Source organism: Mchenga conophoros, linkage group LG11, assembly GCF_057382185.1.
Source record: "Mchenga conophoros isolate Kocher_MC1m ecotype Shallow Benthic linkage group LG11, M_conophoros_male_GT1.1, whole genome shotgun sequence".
Lineage (NCBI taxonomy): Eukaryota > Metazoa > Chordata > Actinopteri > Cichliformes > Cichlidae > Mchenga > Mchenga conophoros.
Window position 1 is genome coordinate 20,011,773 of NC_140536.1, and position 21,336 is coordinate 20,033,108.

General features: G+C 37.4%; 2 protein-coding genes across 2 annotated transcripts in view; both read left to right on the forward strand.

The window, feature by feature from the left end:
- LOC146563968 (B-cell receptor CD22-like) overlaps positions 1-7,304 on the forward strand; it is a 68,485-nt gene extending 61,181 nt beyond the window's left edge. Inside the window, exons 10-11 of the mRNA XM_085291374.1 lie at positions 6,798-6,880; positions 6,972-7,304. Of these exons, the coding sequence (XP_085147500.1) occupies positions 6,798-6,880; positions 6,972-7,083 (195 nt within the window). The 3' untranslated portion in view covers positions 7,084-7,304. The remainder of the gene's footprint in view (positions 1-6,797; positions 6,881-6,971) is intronic.
- A 3,077-nt stretch (positions 7,305-10,381) lies between these two features.
- Positions 10,382-14,821, forward strand: LOC146563972 (B-cell receptor CD22-like). Its single transcript, XM_085291381.1, has 8 exons — positions 10,382-10,406; positions 10,899-10,976; positions 11,273-11,614; positions 11,770-12,081; positions 12,675-12,938; positions 13,551-13,814; positions 13,901-13,997; positions 14,089-14,821. The coding sequence occupies exons 1-8, from the start codon at positions 10,397-10,399 to the stop codon at positions 14,198-14,200; spliced, it is 1,479 nt and encodes a 492-aa protein (XP_085147507.1). The 5' UTR covers positions 10,382-10,396; the 3' UTR covers positions 14,201-14,821.
- The last annotated feature ends 6,515 nt before the right edge of the window (positions 14,822-21,336 follow it).

Genomic DNA, 21,336 nt, shown 5'->3' on the forward strand with positions numbered 1-21,336 from the left:
GTGGAACAAGTGAAAAATCTCTAGTTTTTCTCTAGTTTCAAGATTCACTGTCTTGAAACAAGTTCCTTTAGCTTACTGAAATGTTGCCCTGTAGCTGATTGTGTCTTATTTTAAGTGTAATGAGATAATTTTGACTAGAAATAAGACAAATATACTTGGTAAGATTTTGAGTTAAACAGATAGTCAGACATTCTCCATCAGATTTTTTTTTGGCAGACAGCAGAATTCATGGTTCCATTTGCTACAGCAAGTATTCTAGGTCTCTGACATAGAGGCCAGGGAAGCAGAAGAACATCATATCAAAAAGTGCTAATCCCTGCTGGACATTTTTCAAAGCTGGGAGGGTGCTTATAGAATGCTACAGGTGATCCAGGAAAGAAGGACAACCAATAAGACTGAATAAGCAAAAACTCTGGTGATTCTTTATGTGTCAAGATTATTGGAGCAGCTGAGCTGTGTTACTTTCACTACCTAATATCTATGGGGCTTTGAAACCCCAAAACACATTACTCTAAAAATTGGTCCAACTAAGAATCTGGTCCCTTGGCACAAGCAGAGCAATACAGAGTAAACTGCTTCAAATATTGTGGGGGAAACAAAGAAATGTCACTGTATACAGTCAGTTCTAGTGACAAGTATATCTAATGTTGACACTCACAGCAGGTTTTGTGTTATTTTCTCATTTTGCATCAGTTTTTAGCCTCACATCTGACTGACTTCTCTTTTTTTGGAACTCAGCAACATTTTTCCACATTTAGCTCAAAACCTTACAAAAACATGTTTTTTTAGTCATTTTTCACAACATTTACTAAAATATTTATAACTTTTTATGTTTAAAACACAACTGCTAACATAGCTGTGTTGCTAGGGATCACGTAGCATTATATACCATCTAGTCCAACTTCAGTAACCCTACAAAAGTCACTGCTGTCTAGTTTTCTGTTTTCAGAAATGTTACAGGCATAGCCCTTTAATGGTGAAGCCCTATGGGGAAAGTATTACAGGGTGTGGAAGGATGTGGGGGATGGTCCCTGGGTGTGTGAGTAGGGAAGAGAGGAAAGACAGGGGATCACGAGCAGCTACGGTAGAAACGAAAAGAGAAAAGCATTAAAAGTGTACATAATAACTCCGTGTACCACATAAAATCCGTTCAAAGTCAGTAAGTACAACCAGAATTCATACATAAGGTGCACTGTCAATTTTTGAAAAAATAAAAGGATTTTAAATGTGCCTTATAGTCTGAAAAATACAGTAATCTGCACATTTCAACTTTTTTCTCAAACCAGACTTATGACTTTTTTCTCAAAGTAATTACAACTTTAATTTCAAATTTCAAAGTGATCAACATTTTTTTAATTTGGCTCGAATACTCCTTCATATACAACACATTCAGTGAAACAGGGTGTCAGAAAAAAGGCAGTGATTAATACAGTCACTGCTGGCAACACAGATATCTAAGTTTCACACTCAAAGGAACTTTTCTGTTAGTTCCATTTTTGAAATCATTTTAAAGCACTTTTTAGAAAACCTCACATCTGGGAAATCGACTGCTCATTAGACATAATGAGAATGTAAGCTATCATAGAAACTTTAGAAAAAGTCAAAAAGATTGACTGAAAAAAGGTAAGCAATTCATTTTTGTTTTTAATTTTAAGACTTTCATGATAGTCAGTAGGTCATTAATTCTCTGTCTACAGAAGACTTTTGCTCTGAGTATTTCAGAAACATGAATTATGTTGGTTTCAGAAAGAATGCTTTAATCCGGAAACTTCCTCTTTTTTTCCTCTTGCATCATTTAATGTTTTAGACTTTCTGAAATGAAAGATGTATGTTTTTATATTATTTGCTTTTTTACAAAACTAAAAACATATGGGTCATTTATTTTAAAGATCATAATGAACTAGCCCTGATGTCACTGCTGAAACAAGTTTAATTTCTGTTATCTTATGTGAGTTTATTTGTTTATTTTGTTCTAAAATTAAATGTTACTGCTAATGGCTTACTTGCCTGACATGTATACAGTGGATGTTTTATATATTTGAACTAAATGACACATATACATTTTTATTTTTTAAACTAATGCTGATTGTCCGATTTTTGTTAAAGTATATGATCTAAAATGTTTAATAATTCATATAATTATCAGTGTTGGGAACTTTTAAAATGTATTCCACTACAGATTACAGAATGCATGGACCAAAATGTAGTGTGTAACTTATTCTGTTAAGTTACGCAATGTGAGTAACATATTCTAAATGCTTTGGATTACTTGATATATTGTCATGCTTTTTGCAACTACATGAATGTACTATTGCTGTGTGATTTATTGTTATTAGTGAAGGCTACTCTCCACCGAGTTGACATTGTTAGCTGGCATTTGCTGGGGTTAGTTCAGTCTGTTAGACTTGATTGATAGCATTAACAACCTGCTAACTCCAAATGATCATGTGCAGTTCTGAAAGCAATACCAACTAGATTTTTAAATTTTAATATAAAATGAGTAAGAGTAGGGTGGACATTAAGTAAGGCTGCACTTTTAGCAGTGATCTCATTTGGAACCTATTTCTGTATCAGTAATAGGTTTTCTTTCTGTCTGCTTTTAGAACTGCAGATGATTATTTGCAGCTAGCAGGTTGAAATGCAGCTTTCAGTAATTGTAATAAATCACACAGCAATAGTACATAGAAGATATTGAAGTGGCACATAACCCAGGTAGCTGCCACAACTAAAACAAGGTAGTTATAGTAGGCTAACGTTAGTTTTTTAAAAAGAACTTACTTCCAGATGTTCCTTGAGGTTGGAGGTGGAGTCTTTTGATGCTGAGAGCAGCCCGGTTGCTGGCAAACAGAGCCTGCATTGCATGGTCAGATTTCGCCCACCCCTTTCTTCTTTAAATGTGAAGTGGTGTTGGAATTTCAAAGTAAGAAATGCATTCCTGTATGTGCACTGCCGGCTCTATTGTGCTGGCTCCAGTCCATTAGTGATGTGCGAGTCATGAACGAATCATTCAGTACTCAAGAACCACTTAACTGACTTGTGAATCATAATTCACAATCCAAACTGACTCCTTCACTGACTCATCCCTGTTACTGTTAGCAAACTAATTTCATTAGTTGCATATGTGTAATTTCATATGTGCTTGCGCTACATATGACTTACTCCCCCCTCCCTCCTGGTTCTCAGCTGCTGAAACTCAGAGCATGTTACTGTGGAAGAGTCGCTCCTTCACCTGAGATGAAGTCTGATAGTCTGACTGACGCAATATAACATTCAGTCTACAATTTGTTTGTTTTGCAAAGATAATAAGCAGACTAAAGGAAAAAATATATGAACTCAGTTCCACCACTATAAAAAAAAAATATACAGTGTCTGACTCACATTCTGCTGCTGCAATTATGTAAGTAAAATCAGAATTTCACTAAATTATTTAGATGAGAAAATATATATTTGACATATTTGAGGAAAATAATAATAAAATAAAATACATAAAATAAGTGTTCCCTTTAGAAATCTTTTTTTCTCTTTTTTTGCTCTATAAAATAGGTGTTTTCTTTTTCAATCACTCATCTTAGCAGTAGGATTTACATGAAAAGAGAAACAAATTAAGTGTGAGTGAAAATGTACATTTTTTTCACTCTCTGGACTCAAATGACTCAAAAAAACATAAATTTTGGTGAGTGTCTCATTCAAACTCGAATCAGTAAAAAGAATCAAATTTACCATCACTAGAGTCTATTGTGTAACTGATGCCACCAACATTAATAAGGACTTGTACATTAGAGCCTCTTATTGCGTGTTTTGTTTGGGTTTCCGGCAATGTGTGGAATTACCAAAATTAGAGAGGGGATAGCCTAACATATGAAACATCAAAAGACCACAATCCATTTATTTCAACAAAGTAACTATTCTAATTATTACCTATCGAAGTAGTAACTATATCGGAATGCAATCACTCATATTTTGTATTTTAAATACATAACACAGGTACGTGTATTCCATTATTCCCCAACACTGATAATTATTTAGCCATATTATTTACTTTCCCAGAAACCCTCCAATACTGACTTGAAAAAAAAAAAATAAATTTACTGAGTCACATCTGACGACTGCTTTCAGTTTAAACTGCAGATTTCATGTACGTCATATTTTCATGTTTTTCAGTCGACACATGAGTTTGTGTACTGTGGGCTTTTAGATTCACTCTAATGCTCAAACAAGAAATTAGAATTATAGAAAATGTTTGCTATTGTCACTTGGCTTTGTGGTTTGCAGTGGGGGGTGTGCCATTAACAGTTCAAACCAAAAACAACAAAAAAAATAGCTGTGATGTATCTCTTATATTATATTACATTTAACAAATTCTCTTTCAAGTTTTCAGTTTTTTGTGAAGATGTGACAAACAAAAGATTTTTGCACTTACGAATACTACAAAAACAATTTTTGTCTATTTTTTCCCAGATTCACCCAAAGATGGCAGCAGTTCCATCAGTCCTTCTGGTCCAATAGTAGAACACCAAACAGTGACTCTGACATGCAGCAGTAATGCCCGCCCAGCAGTAGAAAACTACGCCTGTTACAGAGCTGATGGAGACCAGGAGGCTCTCACTGCGACTGGACACACTTTAAATATTACAGTTTCAACAATCGACACTAATTTCTTCTGCAATGCTACAAATACAGTTGGATTTAAAGCATCCATCAACCTCCAAATAGACGTGCGGTGTATATATTAATTTTACAAAATTACCACTTATGTACCCTGACTAGTACCCACCTAGAAATCCATTAATCGAGTTGCATGGTAGAAAAATATATGTATTTTTGTCTTCAGAATATTAGAGGCCAAGAAAAACACCTTGTCATTTTACTTCTCATTTTCTATTTAAAATAAAACTACATTTGTTTTTTTTTCTACCGAACAAGCTTAGAAATAGGATTTTATGTTATTTGTCCCCGACCAAGTAATTACACGTAATGAATTAAATAATAATAATCATAATTTTCATGTGTAAGATGTCCAAATCATTCTATCGCAGGTATTCACACTTTTTCAGTGAGGGAGGAGCAGCTGGTGGGAAGACATATTCTGATGAGCAGTTCCTTTCAGGTCTCTAATGCTTTGTAAAATCGAGTGAAGTCACAATGAAGCTAAAGCAGTTCCACAAGTGTAATTTGTTCATGAATTGTCAGTAAATGGATGAAAAAAAAAATCTTACCTATGAGTGAAATATCTACACCAGCTTGGGTAAAACTGTATTTCAGTGCATTATTACACCACAGTTTGAAATAGTATTTAGCACTTTGAAGGAGACTTGCATTATTGAAAGTTGTGGTGCAGTCTCTCTTTGTTAAGTCTCCTGTCATTTCTTTAGTTGGCTTTAGTTTTGCATTTTCACTGATAAATGAAGATGAATCACTCCAATATGCTTTACATGAATCATCTAAGTTAGTTTCAAATCTCGTCTCTACATCGAAGGAGCAGGGGATGGTCACACAGGATCCTCTCAAAACATTTATATTCTCTGGCATATTGACGTTGAACATTCCACACAGTGCACCTGAAACACAACACAAACTCCATCCACACTGGAGGTGGAGGAGGGAGCCTCAGTGAGTCTGACGTGCTCTGCTCCAGCTCCAGCTCCATGTTGGTCTCATCCTCCAGCTCTGACATGGAGCCCTAACCTGGGTCAGAGTCAGGAGACACTGCAGGAGAATCAGGACAAAACTAAAGTCAGGACCTCTGTTATGAGTTTCACTGCTTCTCACCTCCATCATGGAAATAAAATCTCCTGCACTGCTGTCTACCAGAAACAAGATGGTAGCCCTGATGTCACTGCTGAAACAAGTTTAACTCCTGATATTTCATGTGAGTTTATTTTTTCTCTTCTAAACTGAAATCGTAATGATTTACTTTTCTTGACTTGGATTAAATTACACAAAATGATTAGTCAGTTACAGTTATTTTATCAGTATGCCATAACAATGTCTGAGTTTTATAAAATATAATGAAAGCTTTTAAAGTTTGAATTTAATGATTATTTAATGATTTATGTCTTTTTTGTTAGCTCTGCTTTTTAGCTTTAGGATGTCTTCAAAACTGACAATAAAACAAAACTACATTTAGTGAGTCATGTTGGACAGTTGTTTTTATTTTAAACAGCAGTTTTTCATTTACATCCTATGATAACATTTTCTCACATTATCATATTTCTAAATTAACTCACGAGCTTGTCAGAGCTTTCAGATTCACTCTAAAGGTCGAACAAGAAAGTAGAATTGCAGAAACGTTTTACTTTTGACATTTGGCTTTCTGGTCTGTAATAGGATGATCTATTAATAGTTCCGTTAAAATGCAAAAGGAGCTGTGATGTGTGATTTACATAAAACCTACATATTACATTTAACAAATTATCATTGTACTGATTTTTAGATTCACCCAAAGATGTACAAATTTCAGTCAGTCCCTCTTGTCCAGTACCAGAGAACAGCAATATGACTCTGACCTGCAGCAGTAATGCCAACCCAGCAGTAGAAAACTACACCTGGTACAGAGCTGATGGAGACCAGGAGACTTTTATTAGGACAGGAATCAGCTTAAATATTAAAGTGTCCAGAGACAAAAGAAGATTTTTCTGCAAAGCTGAAAATGAGATCGGGGTTGGACGTTCTAACCTGACTCACCTTGATGTTCTGTGTATGTATCACACAATTAAAATATTTTAAGGTTTAAGCATAACTTGAGCAGCTATAATATATGCATGGTATCATTATTCATTGCAGATTGTGAAACACAGTGTGGATTTTACAGTGGAGTCCTTCCTTGGGTCCTTGCTGGTGTGTTTTTCAGTGTCACCGTGATCTGTGCAGCTTTCCTTTGGTATGTTTTAAAACTGGTTGTTGATTAAAACTAAAAGTCCTGCAGATGTTTCCATAAAATATTTTTCAATAATTGTTTTGTATTCTTCTAGCAAAGTACAAAAGAATGTGAAGCCACAAGAAGAGGACAGAACTTACATGTCACTGAATCGTAGAAATGTCGGCTCTTCAGAGTATGATGTCATTAACACAACTCCAAAGTGACCTTCACTGATCCTTCAGAATATATCTAATTTTGTTTTATTTTGTGTTTCCAGAGAAATAATTCTCAGTCACACTTCTCTTTATTAAATGCATTTAATAGCCACTGAGCGCTTATTCATCAGTTTTTTAAAGGGTGCTGGATAATATGTTCATTTTGCTTTCGATGTGAAAAAGCTGGGGCAGGGACATGATTATCAGTAGGTCACATAAGCTTTTAACAGCACTGTTTAGAAAATAGAGACATTAGTGATCTACACGGCTGCTCTTTTCTACGTTTAAGAGAAAGACCTTGAATAGTTAGGATGCCTTGTCAGACCAGCCACATATTAGTTTCCTGTAAATTTGCCCTGTTATCAGTATTTATGTTTCTCACACATGATTGTTTGATTATTTCCTCCTCAACCAAGTTTATTGCACTAAACCCATATGGAAAAGAAATAGTAAAAACATATATGTGATTGCTCATGAAAGTGGCCACTTTCCCATTACTTTCATATATTGTTTTAGTAAGTATCCAAAACATACAAGTTTCATTATATAATTTTTCAAGGGATCTTATATCTGTTTTCACTTTTATATGCTTTTCATACAAGTTTCACACAAGACAGATACAAACTTTATAAAATTTATATATATCTTTTCCATATGGGAATGTTTAGAGTAAGATGTCCTGTCACCCGAATGCCATTCATGCACAACTGAACCTTGTACCACCAATATTACCAAAACAAATGAATAAATTGAACTACTCAACAGTTTTTATTTTATACCATGTTAAATGTTTTCCATGGGTAACCATGCATAGTAGTATGTTTAGTAGATGTATTATTAATTATATATATCGACAGAATAAAAGAGGAAATAAAACTTTTAGCTGGTGTGTGTTTGTGTGTGAATTCTACTGAAAAAGTTCTTATTTCCCCTTCTAGATATTGTAATGCCTGAAATCGTCAGAGTGCATTAAACAGTTCTTAATATGGACACTAGTTGCTGTCACACTGTCTCTTTTGCAACTAAGGTTTCAACTTCCTGCTCTGATATCGGCCCCTCCTCCACCTCCTCCCCTGACAGCTGTAAGACTGACTCTCCTTCCACAGTGTGGAGTAAAATCCTTTCTGCCAAAACCTACCCTCTGCTTCCTGAAGTACGGACACTGGTTGAAAATATGAGGTCTCATATTTTCAAATATGAAGTCTCAACAGAGTGAGCAACAGAGTGATAATATCTGAAAAAAAAGATCAGTTACGTCTCGTGGCCATAAAATGTTGAAGCCTCAATTTCATAATTTTTAAAGAAAGTCCACATCCTCTGTTAGCCCAGCCCCTGCAAATGTAGTCTCAGCAGAAAGCCCATGATGTCTCTTTGACAGTACAGCAGCAGTCACATAGACTGCATAAACGGTGCTCAGCGTGGAGGCCTCAGGCTCATGTCCCGACAGAGAACAAAAATTAATTGCTGGATCTTACAGATTGAATCTCCACTATGAGACTACATCCACAGATAAAGACAAAACCTTGACTGATGAAGCGTAGCGAGGGAAATATGTACCTAACCAAAGTCTACTTGCACATGAATTGACAACCTGATGAATACTTTCATGAGAAAGTTGCAGTTTCGTTCAGCTTCATCCTTATTCAGATGCTAAAAGCGAAGATCTTGGTTAGGAGGATCAATCTTCATTTGTAAATAAACGTTCTCAGTGTTGATACAGATACAGATCCTCCCTCGGTGACGATCACCTGTCCATCACCCTTTTCATTTCCACCTCAGATACTGAACTTGACTTTAAAGCACTTGTTAAAGCCCAAAAAAGATGACACAAGAAAACAGAGCTGAAAAACTGAAGATGAAGTAATCAATATACAAGCAAACTACTAGGCTGCAAGCATTAAAAGAAAATGGATGAAGAAGTGCTATTGCAGCTGTTTCAGACTGAAACAGTCCTGCCGTGGTCATCCTGCATCACAGCATCATTCTGTAGTTATCACTGCAGGTGATGATCTCCAGAGTGAATCAAAAGTTGTAACTTCTCCATCTGTGGCTGTAGTTCAGGAGGTAGCATAGGTCGTCTAGTAATCGGAAGTTTGTGGTTGCAGACTGGCTGCTCCAGGCTGCATGTAGACTTGGGCAAGATACTAACCCTGAGGTGCTCTCCGATACATTCATCAGGATGTGAATATAAGATAGAAAGCACTTGTGCAAAAAAAGTATATAAAAATCTCTTTGTATGAATGGGTGAATGAGGCCACCTGTATAAAGCTCTTGGAGTGCTCAGAGTGCAAAAGTGCCGGATAAAAATCAGTCATTTTACCATCTTCTTTGTCTAATCCTCTTGAGTAATGTGGTCTGTGTGTGGATCCTTTTGGAGCAGCCACAGTTGCTGCAGGTGTCCTGAATTGATTGGTGGGTTTTCTCTTCTGCTGAGAGCCTTCTGCTGATAACATGTGAGAGAAGAGCAGGTGTGAGAAAACAGAATCCATAAATCATGACAATAGTTTGATTTTTGCTGTGATAATGACATTTAGATGATTACATTGTCTGTCATTAAAATTGGGTGTAGCAGGAAGCCTGGATGTCAGATGTCCTGATGGAGACAGACTGTCAGACCCGACTGGGTCACTGAAAGCTGTAATGCTCAGAGAGTGATCTGCTCAGCTCTTTCATCCATTTATTAATATAATCACTGATGTTGTATTTCATAGACACAAACTCAACAGAAGCAGCTCAGCCTGTCTCAGGCAGTGTTGAAGTTCACCTTTATCACCTTTATCACAGACACAGCATCATCTCCATCATCACCATACAGATGATGTAATGACCTCTTAGCAGCTTAGTGCATGTTATTTGATTCACATTAATAGAGAGGAATAAACGCTTTTATGAGTTGTATCATCCTCTCATCATCTCATACATCGTTTCAATCATTTTCAGGCTCTAAACATATAAACTAACAGTGGGAGAAGTCACCAGAGTCGTTTACACAAATAAAACAGCTGTAAACAGCATTAATGCTACCCGGTTAACACAGCACACTGACCAACATTGTACATGATGAGTTACAAGCAGTAAAGTGAATAACTCAGACGAGAGTTACTCACTTTACTAACCCAAATACAAGTTATTAATGTGGAGTGATTGCAAATGTTTACAGCAGTTTCTATGTTGCAGAGATCGTGGAAAGAAAAAAGGTGACAGTCACTTCTGGTCATGTTCACACTCACTGTGTCTTTTGTGTTAGTTCCTCATTTTACATCTTTTTTGAACACTTCCTTAAAAACCTCACATCCAAAGAACTGACTGCTCGACAAACATCATGAAATATTGTAAGCTATCACATTTTCACTATGATACGAATATCAAGGTTTTAGGAAAATATGACGTGATTTTCTGTAGTTCTTTGATTCACAGATATTTAGATGAATTGTCATATTTTTGACGTTTGTAGAAAAATGAATCCAAAGAAAATTAAAAACTTTATGAGACTATTAAGACATGAATTCACGGTCTTTAGTAGAATTTTTCAGAAATCAGAAACATAAATTATGTTTAATTGTTGAAGAATATTTTTAATAAATTGTATAACTGCTTTAGACTTACACCTTCCTCTTTCTTCTCTTTCATCATTTAATGTTTAAATTTTGTGAAATCAACACTGTATGTATATACTCTAATCTTTGTAAGGCTGAACATTTATGTATCTATATTTTTCAAAGTGACAATAACTAGCAGTAGTAATTTGGACCTTACATGACATCTTAACAGCTTTTCCTTGGTTAACAAATAATCATGTAAACTGTTTCCTGTGTAAACTTCAGATTCCCTTAAACTTCACTCTCTTGCAACAAAGATGGCTGGAACTCTGACTTTTCTTCTCGTTAGTTCTCTGCTGCAGGGTGAGTGAAAGAAACTCAAAATCTTCTTTGCTGAAAACATGATTAAAGTTGATAATAATAATACACTATTGTTAATTTAAATCATTTACTTAAATTATCTGACATCAGTATTCAAGATGAATGTGCAGTAAAGTACCAAGGCTTTTTATTGATGAGATATTTAAAAGTAAAAGTGTTTTGTATTAGCATCTGAATTTAATACTGAGTCGCTGTAACATGATAAATATGAAGGAAGAGATGAAACTGTTTGGGTTTTTGTTGTTATTGTTGTTGTTTTTTATCGTGTTGTGTTTCAGGTGCGCTGTGCGGAACGTTCAACGTCAATATACCACAGAAGATAAATGTTTTGAGAGGATCCTGTGTGACCATCCCCTGCTCCTTCGATGTAGCGACGAGATTTGAAACTAACTTAGATGATTCATGTAAAGCATATTGGAGTGATTCAACTTTATTTGACAGTGAAAATGCAAAACTAAAGCCAACTAAAGAAATGACAGGAGACTTAACAAAGAAAGACTGCACCACAACTTTCAATAATACACGTCTCCTTCAAAGTGCTAAATACTATTTCAGACTGGAGTGTGATAATCCACTGAGATTCACTTTTACCCAAGCTGGTGTAGATATTTCACTCATAGGTAAGATTTATTTTTTTTCATCCATTTACTGACAATTCATGAACAAATTACACTTGTGGAACTGCTTTGAGCTTGCTCTGAATTCACTGGATTTTACTCAGCATATAAAAACTGAAACTGCTGCTCATTGACTGACCAGAATGTCTTCCCAACAGATGATCCTCCCTCACCGACTCTGACTCCATCCACACTGGAGGTGGAGGAGGGAGCCTCAGTGAGTCTGACGTGCTCTGCTCCAGCTCCATGTTGGTCTCATCCTCCAGCTCTGACATGGAGCCCTAACCTGGGTCAGAGTCAGGAGACACTGCAGGAGAATCAGGACAAAACTAAAGTCAAGACCTCTGTTATGAATTGCACTGCTTCTCACCTCCATCATGGAAATAAAATCTCCTGCACTGCTGTCTACCAGAAACAAGATGGTATCCCTGATGTCACTGCTGAAACAAGTTTAACTCCTGATATTTCATGTGAGTTTATTTTTTCTCTTCTAAACTGAAATTACAATAATATACTTTCTTGACTTGGTTTAAATTAGACATAAAATGGTCAGTCAATTACAGTGATGTTATGAGTATGCCATAACAACGTCTTTGGGTTTTATAAAATATAATGAAGACTTTAAAAGTTTGAATTTAATTTCATACTTTAATTTCATACATGCAGACTTTACACTGATGTGTGATCGTCTTAACGATGTACGTTTTTCTTTTGTTAGCTTTGTATTTTACTTTAGGATGTCTTCAAAACTAACAACACAAAACCACATTTAGTGAGTCATGTTCCACAGTGGTTTTTTATTTAAACAGCAGCTTTTCATTTACATCGTATTTTAACGTTTTCTTACATTATCATGTTTCTAATTTAACTCACGAGCTTGTCGGAACTTTCAGATTCACTCTGAAGCTCGAACAAGAAAGTAGTATTGCAGTTTTATTTTAGACATTTGGCTTTGTGGTCTGTAATAAGTTCTATTAATAGTTCAGCTAAAGTGCAAAATGACCTTTGATGTTTGATTTACGTAATATTACATTTAACACATTATCATAATACTCATTTTTAGATTCACCCAAAGATGTACAAATTTCCATCAGTCCTTCTGCTCCAATATTAGAAAACCAAAAAGTGACTCTGACGTGCAGCAGTAATGCCAACCCAGCAGTAGAAAACTACACCTGGTACAGAGCTGATGGAGACCTGGAGACTTTTATTGGGACTGGAAGCTCTTTTAATGTTACCGTTTCAAAAGTCAAAAGTACATTTTTCTGCAAGGCTACAAATGAACTTGGATTTAAACGATCAAGCAACCTACAAATAAATGTTCAATGTATGTATTAATTAAATTAATTTTCCATATTTACTCTTTACATATCACAACTAGAATTCTATTAATAGGATTGAAGGATGTGCAATACATGAATTGTTGTAATGAAACTAAAGCATTAACTGATCTTTGGGGTGGAGTTAAATAATGAGACTGACAATAATCACATTACAAGTATTTAATTTAATTTAAGTATTGGTTATTAAAATTAGGAATTCCTGACAGCCACATTGTTAGGCACATAGTAAGAAGAACTAAAAAAAATTCAAACTTTCTTCAAATAGCTCTAAATCTTTCATCAGTAAATCAGTTAAAGTTAAAGACAGAAGAAAAGGTGATTTCATTTGACATGAACAGAGTCTTCAGAAAGAAAAGCCAAGAAAAACAGCTTGTCATTTTTACTCTTCAGTTTCTGCTTAAGATGAAACCTTTATATTGGTGTGGTTTGCTCTCTGCTTTTAGAGGTACAATATTGTGTTTTGCACTCAAGAGTATTTAATATTATTTTAAAAAATATCTTTTGGGGTGCTAATGTATTACATATATTCACACTTACTCTGTAAATAAAACTGTCCTAACATTTCAGTCTGCATGTTTCTGTGCTCATTTTTTCAGATTCACCTAAAAACGTCACAGTTTCAGTCAGTCCTTCTGGTCCAGTACCAGAGAACAGCAACGTGACTCTAACCTGCAGCAGTAATGCCAACCCAGCAGTAGAAAAATACATGTGGTACAGAGCTGATAGAGACCAGGAAAATTATATTGGGACAGGAACTAGTTTAAGTACTAAAGTGTCCAGAGACAGACGAAGATTTTTCTGCAAAGCTGAAAATGAGATCGGGGTTGGACGTTCTAACCTGACTCACCTTGATGTTCTGTGTATGTATCACACAATTAAAATATTTTAAGGTTTAAGCATAACTTGAGCAGCTATAATATATGCATGGTATCATTATTCATTTCAGATTGTGAAACACAGTGTGGATTTTACAGTGGAGTCCTTCCTTGGGTCCTTGCTGGTGTGTTTTTCAGTGTCAGCGTGATCTGTGCAGCTTTCCTTTGGTATGTTTTAAAACTGGTTGTTGATTAAAACTAAAAGTCCTGCAGATGTTTCCATAAAATATTTTTCAATAATTGTTTTGTATTCTTCTAGCAAAGTACAAAAGAATGTGAAGCCACAAGAAGAGGACAGAACTTACATGTCACTGAATCGTAGAAATGTCGGCTCTTCAGAGTATGATGTCATTAACACAACTCCAAAGTGACCTTCACTGATCCTTCAGAATATATCTAATTTTGTTTTATTTTGTGTTTCCAGAGAAATAATTCTCAGTCACACTTCTCTTTATTAAATGCATTTAATAGCCACTGAGCGCTTATTCATCAGTTTTTTAAAGGGTGCTGGATAATATGTTCATTTTGCTTTCGATGTGAAAAAGCTGGGGCAGGGACATGATTATCAGTAGGTCACATAAGCTTTTAACAGCACTGTTTAGAAAATAGAGACATTAGTGATCTACACGGCTGCTCTTTTCTACGTTTAAGAGAAAGATCTTGAATAGTTAAGATGCCTTGTCAGACCAGCCACATATTAGTTTCCTGTAAATTTGCCCTGTTATCAGTATTTATGTTTCTCACACATGAATGTTTGATTAGTTCCTCCTCAACCAAGTTTATTGCACTAAATGTTTAGAGTAAGATGTCCTGTCACCCGAATGCCATTCATGCACAACTGAACCTTGTATCACCAATATTACCACAGCAAATGAATAAATTGAACAGCTCAACAGTTTTTATTTTATACCATGTTAAATGTTTTCCATGGGTAACCATGCATAGTAGTATGTTTAGTAGATGTATTATTAATTATATATATCGACAGAATAAAAGAGGAAATACAACTTTTAGCTGGTGTGTGTTTGTGTGTGAATTCTACTGAAAAAGTTCTTATTTCCCCTTCTAGATATTGTAATGCCTGAAATCGTCAGAGTGCATTAAACAGTTCTTAATATGGACACTAGTTGCTGTCACACTGTCTCTTTTGCAACTAAGGTTTCAACTTCCTGCTCTGATATCGGCCCCTCCTCCACCTCCTCCCCTGACAGCTGTAAGACTGACTCTCCTTCCACAGTGTGGAGTAAAATCCTTTCTGCCAAAACCTACCCTCTGCTTCCTGAAGTACGGACACTGGTTGAAAATATGAGGTCTCATATTTTCAAATATGAAGTTTCAACAGAGTGAGCAACAGAGTGATAATATCTGAAAAAAAAGATCAGTTACGTCTTGTGGCCATAAAATGTTGAAGCTGCAATTTCATAATTTTTAAAGAAAGTCCACATCCTCTGTTAGCCCAGCCCCTGCAAATGTAGTCTCAGCAGAAAGCCCATGATGTCCCTTTGACAGTACAGCAGCAGTCACATAGACTGCATAAACGGTGCTCAGCGTGGAGGCCTCAGGCTCATGTCCCGACAGAGAACAAAAATTTATTGCTGGATCTTACAGATTGAATCTCCACTATGAGACTACATCCACAGATAAACACAAAACCTTGACTGATGAAGCGTAGCGAGGGAAATATGTACCTAACCAAAGTCTACTTGCACATGAATTGACAACCTGATGAATACTTTCATGAGAAAGTTGCAGTTTTGTTCAGCTTCATCCATATTCAGATGCTAAAAGTGAAGATCTTGGTTAGGATCAATCTTCATTTGTAAATAAACGTTCTCAGTGTTGATACAGATACAGATCCTCCCTCGGTGACAATCACCTGTCCATCACCCTTTTCATTTCCACCTCAGATACTGAACTTGACTTTAAAGCACTTGTTAAAGCCCCAAAACGATGACACAAGAAAACAGAGCTGAAAAACTGAAGATGAAGTAATCAATATACAAGCAAACTACTAGGCTGCAAGCATTAAAAGAAAATGGATGAAGAAGTGCTATTGCAGCTGTTTCGGACTGAAACAGTCCTGCCGTGGTCATCCTGCATCACAGCATCATTCTGTAGTTATCACTGCAGGTGATGATCTCCAGAGTGAATCAAAAGTTGTAACTTCTCCATCTGTGGCTGTAGTTCAGGAGGTAGCATAGGTCGTCTATTAATCGGAAGTTTGTGGTTGCAGACTGGCTGCTCCAGGCTGCATGTAGACTTGGGCAAGATACTAACCCTGAGGTGCTCTCCGATACATTCATCAGGATGTGAATATAAGATAGAAAGCACTTGTGCAAAAAAAGTATATAAAAATCTCTTTGTATGAATGGGTGAATGAGGCCAGCTGTATAAAGCTCTTGGAGTGCTCAGAGTGCAAAAGTGCCGGATAAAAATCAGTCATTTTACCATCTTCTTTGTCTAATCCTCTTGAGTAATGTGGTCTGTGTGTGGATCCTTTTGGAGCAGCCACAGTTGCTACAGGTGTCCTGAATTGATTGGTGGGTTTTCTCTTCTGCTGAGAGCCTTCTGCTGATAACATGTGAGAGAAGAGCAGGGCCCTGTTTCAGGAAGCCGGTTTAGAAAACTCAGAGTGAAAAACGATACGCAGGGTTGAGTAACCCCGAACTGTCCAACTCGGAATATTCGGTTTCAGAAAGGCTGATAACAAGTAGTTCAGTCAACGCGGAGTTGCTTTAACCCCAAGTGAAGCGCGCGGACGAGGATACATAAAGCCCTGATCAGTGGAGCACAGATTAAGCGAGTCACCATGGAGACGGAGGGAAAGAAGGCGCGGTCAATGTATTTCACAGCGCTTGAGGCCGAAATTCTGATGGCAGCATATGCCGATAACATGCAAATTCCGCGGAAAAAAGTAACACAGCGACAGCTGCAAAAGAAAGTGAGCATGCATGGCAAAACATAGCCGACAGAGTCAATGCGTGAGTGTTAATTTAAACATTGATCGAGGGATTTCCACCCATTTAACACGTTATTTTATCATATGTTATTTTATTTGTTATTTTATACATTTTATTTTGTGACGTGATGTGAGCGCAGGTGCAACCCAACAGGCCCCAAACGTTCCTGGCAGCAAGTAAAAATGAAATAGAAAAATATAGTCCAAACAGGTAAGGTGTAATCGTATCATGAGCCATAGTGCTTGGTCTGTTTGTCCGATGTAAATCAATTGCAGTTAGAGGCTACATTAATTTTCTGTCTGTAAGCACTTATTGAAATTATCTGAGCACATTACAAGTACATATTTGCTTACTCTGTATGCTCAAATGTGACCCGTTATAGCCAACAGAAAAAAAGCGGAGGCCCGAAAAACAGGTGGGGGTCCTCCACCACCACCACCACTCACAGAGGCTGAGCAGTTGGCCCTCAGCCAAAACAGTGGGCGCCCTGTGGCCGAAGGCATCTCTGCGGGGACATCCTCTGAGTCAATAACCCCGCAAGACACAAGTGCCTACATAAGGGGTAAATTCAAAATAATACATGATGTGCATACATCCTTTCTTCACAGTCACCTTTGCAGTGCTACTCATTCATTTGATAAACTCTTTACCATAATGGATTATTTTGTAGTGAAGTTATTTTCCTACTGATTTTGCCTTCCCTCAGTCTTGGTTGTCTTTGAGAGCATAATGACAATGAAGTGTAAGCTGAGTGCTATATGTTTGTTAATTGCCATTTGGTCCCTTGTAAGTTATAAGTGACCTGTATAAACCTCATATTCTATCAGTTGATGGTGGTGGTGTACTGCATCTGGTGCAGCCTCCTGTTGAGCCAGACCAACATGCAGTTGTGAGTAATACTCCACAGATTATATGAGGTTACAGTAGAACAGCAATGTTGTTTATTTCTTTACTACAGGAAAATAATGAAGAAACATTGACAGCTGTTACAGAGGAGGAAGCAACAGAGACACTTTATGAGGTTTACATCTTTTAATACTTTGTGTACAGGAAATACAGGCGACCAATAAAGCCAGTTGAACAAAAAATCTGTTTATTCTTCTTTCAACATGTTGAGGTGATGGGTCAAAAGAAATGATTGTGACATATGGTGTCTCTGACTGCTCTTCCATCTTGTATGTCCGTGGGAGGGTCAGGATGTTCATGGTTTGGATCACTGCTGATGTCTGGTTCAGAAGGACAGTGTTCTCCTCTAATTGTGGCAATGTTGTGAAGAATCACACATGCCACAATAATGTCACATGCCCTTTCTGGGGTGACCCTGAGTCTTTGCAGGCACTGGAACCGGGCCTTAAGCATTCCGATAGTCATTTCAACTCTGGCTCTTGTCCTGCAATTAGCCAGATTATATCGCTGCTGTGGGCCCGGTTCAGGGTCAGAGTAAGGGGTAAGCAAATAGGGTAAACATGGATACCCCCTATCACCAAGCAAGTAGCCAGTGTCTCCTAAGACAGAAGGATACACTTCAGTTCAAATGTCCCTGAAGCAATTGGTCTTTATATATTTTAAAGTATTTTCAACTCACCATGTCCAAATTTTGTGCTCAGTGTACATTCACGGAATATTTGTGAGTCATGAACAGAGCCTGGCCACTTGGCTTCCACATTTGTGATAATGTTGGCAGCATCACATATGATCTTCACAGTGCAGAGAACACAAATTAGCATCCATTACTATGATGAAATAATTTGTTAGTTTGAAATGCTACAGGGAACTATGTACCTGTACATTAATGCTGTGGAAAGACTTCCTGTTCACATAGTCTCCTTCATTTACTGAAGGAGCAATGATTGGAATGTGAGTACCATCTATACAGCCAATCACGCCTGGGAACCCTGAAAATAAATGTAAAATTTAAGTAGTAGTTCAAGTATCACCACATCATAAATTAAGTTTTGGTCATCCTGATACCTGCAATTTTGTGGCATCCCTCTTTGATGAATCTTGTGGGTCTATGACCGGGGAACACCACAAACGTGTACAGGAGACGTTTCAGTGCAACTGTAACATTCCTGACTGCCCGACAGACGGTAGCCTTGGAAACGTGCTCAGCGTCACCAATATTATACAGAAAGCTCCCGTTTGCAAAAAACCGAAGTGCAATACAAATAATATGTACAGAACTGAGAGCATGTCCGCGATGTGTCACATGCGTAATATATGGCCTGAGGATGTTATCCAAATAAATTATAGATTGTGCTGAGAAACGGTAACGTTCACACAGGAAATCATCAGGAAATGATAAAATGTCCAAACGCGCTCTGATCACTCTCTCCCGGCGGAGAGCTCTGCGGAGAATTTGGGCTTCACGATCTACTGGCTCTTCAAGGAAGGGACACGCCATGTCTGACACTTCCTACTGTCAGGTTTCCGACAAAGGGGCGGAGACAGTCAGGGTTAGTTGTAGTAAACCTGCTAGGGGGCAGGTTAGCTTCACGGCGTGTGTCGTCATAGTGACTCACTCAGGCTTCAGCTGAACTCGCTTTGTGAAACCGAAAACCCAGAGTTTTCGTTAACTCAGGGTATACTTACTCAGTTTTTCCACTAAACCGGCTTCCTGAAACAGGGCCCAGGTGTGAGAAAACAGAATCCATAAATCATGACAATAGTTTGATTTTTGCTGTGATAATGACATTTAGATGATTACATTGTCTGTCATTAAAATTGGGTGTAGCAGGAAGCCTGGATGTCAGATGTCCTGATGGAGACAGACTGTCACACCCGACTGGGTCACTGAAAGCTGTAATGCTCAGAGAGTGATCTGCTCAGCTCTTTCATCCATTTATTAATATAATCACTGATGTTGTATTTCATAGACACAAACTCAACAGAAGCAGCTCAGCCTGTCTCAGGCAGTGTTGAAGTTCACCTTTATCACCTTTATCACAGACACAGCATCATCTCCATCATCACCATACAGATGATGTAATGACCTCTTAGCAGCTTAGTGCATGTTATTTGATTCACATTAATAGAGAGGAATAAACGCTTTTATGAGTTGTATCATCCTCTCATCATCTCATACATCGTTTCAATCATTTTCAGGCTCTAAACATATAAACTAACAGTGGGAGAAGTCACCAGAGTCGTTTACACAAATAAAACAGCTGTAAACAGCATTAATGCTACCCGGTTAACACAGCACACTGACCAACATTGTACATGATGAGTTACAAGCAGTAAAGTGAATAACTCAGACGAGAGTTACTCACTTTACTAACCCAAATACAAGTTATTAATGTGGAGTGATTGCAAATGTTTACAGCAGTTTCTATGTTGCAGAGATCGTGGAAAGAAAAAAGGTGACAGTCACTTCTGGTCATGTTCACACTCACTGTGTCTTTTGTGTTAGTTCCTCATTTTACATCTTTTTTGAACACTTCTTTAAAAACCTCACATCCAAAGAGCTGACTGCTCGACAAACATCATAAAATTGTCATGATTTGCTGTGTGGCAGGCAGGATGAGGACCCAATCGCAAAACTCACACACACGGGGATGAACTCAAAAAACACAGCTTTATTGCTGGCCACGAGAAACAATACAAAACTAAACTGGGAAAAACTAACATAAAGCTCACCAAGGAACACAGGGGAATCACACACAGCATGAGGGAGAACGCGACGCCGAACAGAGGGAGACTCAGACAGAAATACACAGAGGGTAAACGAGGAAAGTGGGCACACACGGGGAACACAGGTGACACTGATAATCATAACGAGACAGGGCGGGGTGAACTGAACATGACATGTACAGGCACAGAGGTTCAGACAGGAGGAGAGAGAGCACGGGGAAACACAGACATAACGGGCTGGGGAAACATGAAACAACCACAAAGGGAGACGAGGGCTCATAAATACATAGAGGGCACACAGGGGGGAGAGAGAGCACGGGGAGAACTTAGACATAATGGGCAGGGGAAACATGGAATAAAACATAAGGAGAGACGAGGGCTCACAGATACACAGAGGGGCACACAGGGGGTAAAAGCCATGAAGGGAAAACACTTAGGGAACAACACAACAGGGCAACTCAGAAAACATGGCCTAAATAAGGAACAAAATACAAAAATACAAGGAACTAAGAATACTGGGCCCACATGGCCCAGGACCATGACAAAAATAATGTAAGTTATCACATTTTCACTATGATACGAATATCAAGGTTTTAGGAAAATATGATGTGATTTTCTGTAGTTCTTTGATTCACAGATATTTAGGTGAATTGTCATATTTTTGACGTTTGTAGAAATATGAATCCAAAGAAAATTAAAAACTTTATGAGACTATTAAGACATGAATTCACTGTCTTTAGTAGAATTTTTCAGAAATCAGAAACATAAATTATGTTTAATTGTTGAAGAATATTTTTAATAAATTGTATAACTGCTTTAGACTTACACCTTCCTCTTTCTTCTCTTTCATCATTTAATGTTTAAACTTTGTGAAATCAACACTGTATGTATATACTCTAATCTTTGTAAGGCTG